The sequence below is a fragment of the Montipora foliosa genome, chromosome 6, assembly GCF_036669935.1.
Source record: "Montipora foliosa isolate CH-2021 chromosome 6, ASM3666993v2, whole genome shotgun sequence".
NCBI classification, from domain to species: Eukaryota; Metazoa; Cnidaria; class Anthozoa; order Scleractinia; family Acroporidae; genus Montipora; species Montipora foliosa.
This window is the reverse complement of record NC_090874.1, coordinates 47,727,663-47,737,662: the sequence shown is the minus strand read 5'-3', so window position 1 is coordinate 47,737,662 and position 10,000 is coordinate 47,727,663. Positions and strand designations below refer to the sequence as shown.

Sequence of the window (10,000 nt, the reverse complement as noted above, 5' to 3'; positions counted from 1 at the left end):
ACAATTTCCCTCTGAGTATTAAGATTAGTATTTCCTATGTTTATTGAAAGCAGTTTATACTAATATCATTGGTTCCCGTTTCTTAGCTTTTGTCAGGTTTTTTATATTTTGTTGACTTTTCATTCAAGAACAGAAAGGTTCTTTCTTTGTACAAAACGTATTTAGGTCGTTAAGTAGAAAGATTTACTAAGGAGGTCGTTTTGTCGTCGTTATTTTACCACTGGCCTTGCGCCGAATCCACGATGTTCACCACTCTTCGTTCCGTTTCTCGAATGAAGCGCGCCCTAAAAAAGTTGGATCGCGCAAATGATGGGCGACTTTCAGTTGCGGTGGAAATAGAGGAAGAAGATTCCACGAGTACATTTATGTGGTGCGGAGGTATGTGTGGTCTTAAAAACGGCCATTTTTAAAGGAAAAATCTTAAAAGGCCAGGCATTTGTAAACTTTTTGCGAAGGCTAATGATGTTCAAATTATACGATTATCATGGTAGAAAAGTCAAACGCAAGAATTTTTGTAATTATTATTTGTGGCCTTAATTGAGCCCGGGTTTGCATCGCGCCGGGGCCTATGTCACTCGACTCGGGGTTTTACTTTCAGTTCAGTTTATTTTGCCACAGTTCTCAATGTTATCAATGACGATATTAAAATGACTTTTTAAAGGAAATTTAGTGGCGAGGAAGCTCATAAAGAAACCAGAAGACTTTATGAGCTTCTCAAAAATGAGATTAAGGACGGTGCTTACTAATTCAAAGATATTTTTGCCCCGGTTTATGATTATGCAGAAAATGTAGATCTTAACAAGTCCTATCAAAAATCCAACACGAAAATTGGGGTAACCACGCATTTTTCAAAGATAATTCATGAATAATATTTGTAAAAAGCTTTAAAATGCCAAGCAATGTGTGCCGTTCTTTCTCAAATTTGAAACTTAATTATCTCTCAAAAATGCATGGTAATTAACCCCCAATTTTCTTTTTGGATACCAAGAGTACTTACTAAGATCCACTTTCTCTGGATAGTTTTAAACCATGCAAAAATATCCCTGAATAACAATTAGTAAGCTTCACCGATAGGAAACCCGAGTATCTCGAGATGCGCAGAATGTCTGCGCAATACTAGGCACCGTCCTTAAGCAGTTAAGGCTGAATTAGAAACTAACTGTAATGAATACACTCACACACACACAAAGTTCGTCAACTAAAAACCAGTAAATAAGATCACAAAGGAAGATAATGGCCTTCAGCTTTTTCATAAACAACCCTACACTGTCAGTATTTTTGATTTCATGGGAAAGAGAATTGAAGAAATTTGGTCCTTGAAATCTCACTGAAAATTGCCTTGTATTAGTTTGGCATGGGAATATATAAAAATTACAAGAATTTCTTGTACATGTAGTATAGGAGACTGTCTCTGAGACACAAACTGAATTAGGAAGTAACCCCTTATTAAACCCATTGACGCCTCAAAGGCCCTAGGACACCCCAAGTCAATGAGTAAAATCGTGTGGGGTAAATAGGCAGGCCAGCTTAGTGGTTATCAACCGTGCCTTCTACCTCTGTGACCTGGCTTCAACCCTTGGGCCCCGAGGCTCAAATTGACTCCAAGGGTTTTTCTCCAAGTACTCTGGTTTTCCTCCCTCATCAAAATGGACTCTCAGTCAATTACATCCTGCTGCAGGGGGCAGCAAGGTTAGCAGCCGTTTGCATTGCTTTAATAATGCCAAACGTACATATGTTGAAACCACTGATTAAAAAAAAAAAGAAGCGGACCTGTTATGTTGAATCTGTTAGGTTTGAGTTCAAAACATTTTCCATACTTACGTGTTAGATTTATATCTGTAATGTGGTGATGTACCCTTAAACATTATGAGTGACTAGCCAAGAAAACATTATACCAGTTTGTAGTTGTACTATAATTGCCATTTCTAAAACCTACACATCAATGCGCAAAATAAGAGGCCTGGAACCTAATATATTACAGTAATTCTTAGCTTTTAGTTAGTTAAGCCCTTGGCTCCAAGTTGGAGCATGGGCCATCAACAAAAAGCCTCCAGAGACGTCTCTTTTCTGCCAACTGTTGCAGCTCCTTCCAGTTCTTCCCGAGGATCTTCATCTCTTTTTCCGTATCCCTTCTCCAGCTATTCTTGGGGCGGCCCCTCTTTCGTTTTCCCTGTGGGTTCCAATGCAATGCTTGCCTCGTAATGCTGTTTGAAGGTCTTCTCAGCGTGTGGCCTACCCACGCCCATTTTCTCTTCCTCACTTGCTTGACCATTGGAATTTGACCTTAGCTTTTACTTTCCTATATATTAAATGCGGTTTTAGTTGTTCAATTGCTTTTCTTGTTATTTAAATTGTTACCCTTTCATTTCTGTATCTGGGTTTAAAAGTCAGTGATATTTATATGTGTGACAAAAGTTTGCTTACCCTCTGATTTTAAAGACCTTGTAAAACCTTTTACCATAAAACCATTACATGCATATGAAACAGGTGGTTTCAAGTTACGTGTTGTTAAAGCAATGCAAACGGCTGCTTACCTTGCTCCATCTGCAAAACCTTTCCAACATTCGGACATGACGAGAGGTTGCCATGTGACCAGGTCCAGTCCACCACACTTTTGCATGCTATCTGTTGCAATGTTTTTAAACTTCAAAGAAATAATCTAGGTTTGTTTCTGGAAAAAATGCATTTTTGAAGTGGTTCAGGAGGTTCCGCGGTCCACGGTTCTGTGTTTTAGTAACACCCCCCCCCCCCCCCCCTCCTCTGAGGTCCAATTGGTCAGTTTTGAATGTGAGTAATGCCGTACTGTGAAATCCAAAAGTTACACTCAAAGTAAATGGCCTTTGGATAAAAATCAAAGCTCAAAATTTTGCCAGTCAGGTGTTAAGCAAACACTTTCAAAATCGAAAGAAAGCAAGGTCTGAAGGAAGTGATCTTTCTAATGACCTCCTGAGCAAAATCTTAGTGAAATCATTGGTTACTGATAGTTGAAAGGGATGATCCTGGTCAGGGGTTATTCTTGTACATGTAAATTAAAATCTCAAAGTTTCATCTGTAACACCTGCAACCCAAAAGACTCTTATATAATAGCTTGACATAAATCTTGAAAATGAGTTTTAGATATTTGACTTGATTTCATATAATATTTAAGCTTTCTAAATAGTCTTTTTCATCATGTGTAAGTGCCAGCTGGGAATATTCTTTAATGAAAAAAAGATTATAACAAGTTTCTTCCTAGACAAAGAAAATGTGTTAATTATTTTTCCTTTGTTTGCTGCATTATGTGATTTGAAAGCATTTTTGTTTGCTTCAGTGCTTGTGTTATGCATTTTGTCCAGCCACAAAATCAAATGTCAAGTTTAAAATGGCAGTTGCATAGTCAGATCTTATTCATTTAGGATATTGATTTATTATTGGGGGGTATTCTGACTAATACTTTGTGATGAGGTTGTCAAGAATACAGTGCACAAAATTTGGAAAATAACCAATCTGTTGCCTTAGAGATGTAGTGTGCTTCTAAGAGTAGCATTACAATTCACAGCAGGAAAGGGATAATAAATGCAAATTGACTTATATGCTTTTTCACTATTATGATTTAATGTTCTTGCTAAACACACTCAGAGCCATCTCTGCTTTGTTTTGTAATTCTATACAATTTTTGAATAATTTTCATGAGCTATACACTTATTATTATTGAAATCCATTTAAAGCAGTCAGTAACCCTCTGACTTTTTGAAGTCATGCCTAAGTTGCGAGTTGTAAAAGGTAAAATAATGATTATTGTTATCTTACGTGAAATCTGGCAGAGTTTTAAGCAAGGTCATTCCTTGTTAAGTAGCATCTGTATTTGTCAAGGAAAACAGGCTATTAAACGTTTCTCACATTTTAGTGAGCTTTCTTAGTTTCTGTCAGTCGTAATTTAAAAGAATTTGATTTTAAACTGCATGAGTAATAAGGAAGAGTTGTAATTTTAATAGAGTAAGCAAGGGACCCTAAGGCACTGTGCTTCTACATTTATGTCACTCAGTAGTTTGAGTTTTTAAATCTAGTAACACGTAAAGGGCTGCAAGTATGTGCAAAAATAAGCAAAGAGCATTTACAATGTGTACATACTTACATGTACTTACCAAGGATCAGTATTAGACATACATGTAACTTCAGAGTCTTGTCTTTTTTGTACTGTCATGTTTTTCAGAGCCTTACACACCAACAGGAAACTTTGAAGTGGATTTCTGTGAGTTATGCACAAGGGCAGGTTTTCCCACCATGCAGGTGGTTCCAAGGCCTTCTCGGCCACCGACTCCCAGTGCCATACCACATGATAGTACACCAGTAGGAAAGCAGGACAAGAAAGATGGTAGGGTTTTGTTCTTGTGTGATCTACCGGGGGTATTTCTAAATCCAATCCCTCCTCATTTCATTATCTTAGTTTTTTTTGTCATTTTATCAAAGTGAAAAATCTTTTAAGAATCTTTGAAGATTCCATGAAAGTCTTTGAGAATCCTAAACTAATAATCGGATCAATAGGCACGGGTTGCTGGAAGCATGATGGTTAGTGCTAATCAGTGCTAAATACCATGGAAACCTATAGGTTTTGATACCTCTTAACCTACGGTTAGCGCTAATAACCAGCCTTTGAGCAACCGGCCCCAGATGTCTTAAAGGTCACGGCTTACCAAAATCTTCAACTTTCTGGCAGGTTCTTTGAAGGTTCTTGAAGACTTTGATAAAACTATTTGTGGAGCTTTCCGTAACCCTCAAGCTATTTACGTTTTAACAGTTACTGTATATTTTGTTAACATTAGTCCTTTTATAATGTCTGTTTAGTAGTTTGTCTAATAGAGCTATCCCAAAAAACAGCTGAAGATCTTACTCAATATCTTTGAAGGAATTTAACCTGCAAGGTTTTTACAAGTAATTTAAGGTTTTTAAGATCTTTAGCTCATTCATGTACACCTCAAACGCCCTAGGATGCCCCCCATCAATGACTAAAATCATCTGGCATTTGACAGTGGTCTCAGGGGTCAATGGGTTAAGCTTCTTAAAAAGCTAGGGTAAATATTATATCAATGGCTCTTCTCAAGTTTTTGTGTGCATTATAAATCTCACAGCTGACAAAAAGGATGATAGCAGTAAGACTGACGAAACCACAGCAGTTTCTGGTGGTGAAGCAGATGAAGCACCAACAACTTATACAATCAAAGAAAAATACCAATACTTCAAGCCAAGAGTAGAGGTGGAAGCAGAGGAGGAGGGAAATAAATCACACATCAAAGAAATCTACATTCGGGGTTAGTTAAATTTACAGTGTAATTTTTGATCTGTTATAAGGAGAAAAACTTCTGAGCTGGTTGCAGCTTTAAAACATTTCACATTCCAGGATGTTAATGCCTGCAACAAAGTCACACAGGCAATGCAGGAATGTTTTTTTTGTTGTTCTTTTGTAGTTAATGGGAACAAAAAGTGTACATGTATCACTATAGACCACAGTACTGGTTATCCACTTTTTTGTCCAGAAGTATGCAAACCACAATGTTTTGTGTACATGATATCATGTTTAAAATTGAATGAAACTCGATCATGCTAAAATGATTTCAACCTAGGCTGATTTTCAATTCACCTTCAAATTGTTTCTTAACCCTATTAATTGTGATCATGATTGTAAATAAGAGAACAATAAATTATTGTTGAGTCAAGAATAAACCAGGAAAATGAGAGTCAATTCTAACTTCATTTTGAACTACAGTACGTTTCCTACCTTTTTCTGAGTTAAGATCAACAGTTACTGTTATTATATTTGCTTGGCATTAACTGTCATAATTAAAAATATATTGACTGTCAATTCGTTGTTATATTTAGGCTGGAAAATAGATGAGAGAATTTTAAATATCTTGACTGTAACACTGCCGCCACTGGAGAAGTTAACAACTATTGAGTAAGTTTAACTGATACATTTATATAATTATATGGTTCCTTAATTAAACAGTTGGAAAGGGGAGAAGGCTGGGTTATGATTATAAATTTAAAATGTAATAATAAATATTGTACATTTGAAAGAAGAACCCCAAAGAAGAAGGTGTGATTAATATGGTAACGTTCCATTCTTTAGTTTCACTTAAAGGGTCAGTGGAAATGTTTTGAAGCAAACAGTTTTTCAAGTATCCAAGAGTCACCCTTGAAATAATAAATACATCTCTGCATGCACTTACCAGGGTAAACATTTACTTTTTCTCTCACTACAGTTGCAAGAATACATTCCTTTGACAATTATTTTTCCAAGAAGTATAGTGGAACAATCATTATTATTATTATTATTATTATTATTATTATTATTATTATTATTATTATTATTATTATTATCGTCACCAGAATCTAATTTAATGACCTACAACCAGGGAAAAAACTACTTGAGACACTCCCAGAAAAGAGACTTTGTTGTTCCAGGCATGAATTCTCCGATGGAATGTAGCTCCCACACGTTTTCAAACATTTCTGTTTGCTTTGATCACTGATGAGTTTTACTGGGGATTTACAGAGCCAGTGAGAAGAACTCAAAGAAAAAAAGTGGTAGGGCTAAAGACCCACTATTCCTTGTACCCCTTCAGGGTTCCTGTTACTGTCAATAGAGCACCATCGTTGATATGGCCTCCATTTCTTTGTCAAGGGACACCCTGATGTCATGTGATGTTTTTCCTTTCTTAAAATAGTTTTTGGAACACTGGCCTTCAAGATAATAGTTTGAACACTTTGGCAACCCACATTATTGCACATCTTCCAAACCTCAGGTACATGGATTAATATTATTTGTTGTTCTATAGAAACCATTAGAATTTGAAAATCAAGGCTGTGGGAAATGAGATAATATTTCTTTGGAAATCCTTTGAAATCCGTACATCCCTAATGTTTGGACACATTGTTTTATGTAACAAAATATTAAACAAAATTAATGTGAATGCCATTAATTTTAAAGACTATGGAATATTTTTATTTGTAACTGTTTTCTTGGGGGTTTATTTTGCAGAACACTTTGCCTGGATAACAACCCTGTCACTCTCCAAAGATATGGTGTATTTCTTGGTGAAGAGAGCATGTAAATAGTATCTTCCTTGATTATTAAATTTTAATTTGTAATTACATGTACTGTAAATAATTTTTTTGTATTTTGGTTATTTCATCAAATCCTAGCTTCCTTTCTAACAATTAAAGCATACACACATACACATATGTTACACAATGTTGGAGGCCAAAGGCACTTAATATTATGTTGTTAAACTGAAGACCCACAAAAGTATAGTTAGTAAATTTATTTTTACCTGTCTGTTTGATCCACTCGGGCTTAATGACCCTTGATTTGCTTTTGGAACCTGCAGCTATAAGCTAGCAATTTGACTAAAAATGTATTTTAAATCAGACCAAGTCATAAAGTACTTTCAAGTTTCAAATTGTGGTCAATGGTGTTTAGCTAATTGGCAATTAACAATGTTTGAGGCTACAACTGGTTGCTAAATTCTTGACACACTGCATATGAAAACTTGCATTTTTAACCTAAAATTGTGGATGGCAAATTAGATCTGCATAGGTGTAAATCCAAAGGTCCTAGAGACTTCATTAAAGCTCAAGGAACCCAGATGTGTCTTAAAATGTATGCACTGTGTTTTTCATTACTGTACTATAGTCACCTTTGAAAATTACTATTATAAACAGTAAAAACATGTAAATAACATCAGACTGTTTCTTTTTGTTTTAAGGATACATAACCTCTCTCTGAGGAACTGTTACGTGAATGACATGGGAGCAAAGATGATTGGAAATGCCCTGACAGTCAACAAGTCATTGATAACATTAAACCTGTGTTACAACAAGATTACTTGTGAAGGTGCTGGGTTTTTAGCAAAGGTATTTTAAATACAAGCAGGAATTACTTAGTTAAAATTTTCACGTAGTTCCAAAACTGTCACTCTCTGTAATGAGTTTTATCGCCTCTCACTGCACTACAGAATCAGAGAGTAAATGTGATTCAACACTGATGCAAAATGTTGTACTATCAATAATTATTCATTAAACTTAAGCATTGATGGATTCACATTTTCCTCAATTGAGCCTAAAAATACACTTATCGGGACAGTTTAAGCAATTATTGTCACTTGACACCTGAAAATTCAATTGGCTCCCCAAATTTTTTACAAGATTCAAACCCATGGCTTCTGCAATGCTGGTACAATGCACTACCAACTGAACTATGAAGCCCTTCAGTTGGGAGCAGGTCAATTTGTCAGGCTCATTTATTCCTGTGAAGGACCTAATGTGTTTATAGATGGAAGAGAGAAGTATATACATTCATTTCATTCAACTGTGAGGCTGTGTGGCTTCATACAGCTCAAAACGTTTGGTAGAGCGTTGCACCATCATTGCGGAGTTCATGGGTTTGAATCCCATTGGGTGCTATAAGAGAGAACTATTGCTTAAATTGTCCAGATAAGTAAGAGGATCACTTCTCTCTTTCATCTACCTGTCTACCATCTACCTGACTATGAAATAGTTAAATTGCAGATAGTGCAGAACACTGCGACTAGGCTGCTAACACTTGAATTTTTCAGGTGTCTGTAAGGGCCGATTTACACGATACGATTTTGTCGCATGCGACAAGCTCACGACATGCCTACGACATGACTTACGATTGTTGCAGCGTTTTAAAACATGTTTTAAAATGCTACAACATTTTTTCTGACGTACACAACTATCGTAAATCATGTCGTGGGCTTCTCGCAAGCCGTTGTTGCATGCGACAAAGTTGCACCGTGTCAATCGGCCCTAAAAGAGACTGCAGTTGCTTTAAAAATTGCATGTCCAGATATTAAAGTGCGAGTATCACTTCTCTATGTAAACAATTTTAATAGGCTAATGAATGGGAATTTGTATCAGATGTACAGAAATTGATAAATCAAACTTTTCTTGTATGAATGAGCTTAATAGGTATCCATCAATCATGCAGCTTATTATTAGAATAGTAAAATTATGATTAGATGAATCATCATTAATTGTCCTCACAGTAGAACTCATTCATGGAGGTGATGTTCTTGTAGAGTCCTAAAGTGTGATGTCATAAAAATTATATTTCGTGAAATTATGGGATTCTCAGGGTATTATGAAAGAACAACATTCAAAGACCCTACTAGCCAAAAATTAGCATTTCAGGGCAAAATGTCTTTGAGATACCCTAGTTATGCTCTGATGACTCCTTTCAAATCCTTCTAAATTTGACTCGGTTCATAACATTAGGAAGCAAGTCAAATTTAGAAGCATTTGTATGGAGTCTTCAGAGCAAAACAGGACTAGTATATCCGAGAAAATATGCTCCACAATGTTTTTGCCAACTAGGCCTTTCAGATTTTGTTCTTTCAAAATATCCCAACAAATCCCATAATTTCAAAAATTTAATTTTTATGACGTCACCACTTAAGAACTCTATCGTCGTAGGATGTTATATGACAATATACCAAGAATGGGTCCCAATTTTAGACTTGATCTTTTGTTAAACTGGATTTGATATAAGATATGATATTATGATACAGTGTGGTGTAATATATAATATAATAATTATGATACTGGCATGGCAATTATTGCTATAGAAATTGCTAAGAATCTACATATCCCTTTATGTATAGATCTTTTGTATACATTTTTACAAATTTTCAGGGTTTAAGAATGAACAGGACCCTCTTGTCACTAAACCTTGGAAGTAACCTCATTGGTGACAAAGGAGCATCCAAGTTAGCAGAGGTTAGGTGTAAAATGAATTCAATCTAACAGTAGTATTTATAGAATTGGAGAAAGGAATTTTTAGAGCTGGAAAGTCGTTCAGTTTAAGTATGAGTCACTGAAAATCTCAAATATTGAAAAATTTAGCTTGATAAAGGGAAATGAGGGAGAACAATACACCTGCCATCCTTAAGTGCAGGAATTTAACAAGATTTTTGTTGGACAATTGAAGAGCTTGGATAAA

At 35.8% G+C, this 10,000-nt stretch overlaps 1 protein-coding gene across 2 annotated transcripts in view; it reads left to right on the top strand.

Annotated features, from left to right (window-relative positions):
- LOC138007526 (leucine-rich repeat-containing protein 71-like) overlaps positions 1 to 10,000 on the top strand; it is a 21,186-nt gene that overhangs the window by 669 nt on the left and 10,517 nt on the right. The window contains exons 1-8 of one of the 2 annotated variants that reach the window (XM_068854497.1): positions 154 to 378; positions 4,193 to 4,354; positions 5,109 to 5,288; positions 5,857 to 5,932; positions 6,705 to 6,782; positions 7,019 to 7,087; positions 7,746 to 7,893; positions 9,694 to 9,777. In XM_068854497.1, the coding sequence (XP_068710598.1) occupies positions 243 to 378; positions 4,193 to 4,354; positions 5,109 to 5,288; positions 5,857 to 5,932; positions 6,705 to 6,782; positions 7,019 to 7,087; positions 7,746 to 7,893; positions 9,694 to 9,777 (933 nt within the window). In that variant the 5' untranslated portion in view covers positions 154 to 242. Of the gene's footprint in view, positions 1 to 153; positions 379 to 4,192; positions 4,355 to 5,108; positions 5,289 to 5,856; positions 5,933 to 6,704; positions 6,783 to 7,018; positions 7,088 to 7,745; positions 7,894 to 9,693; positions 9,778 to 10,000 lie in introns of those variants that run through there. The other variant, XM_068854498.1, reaches the window with a different exon arrangement.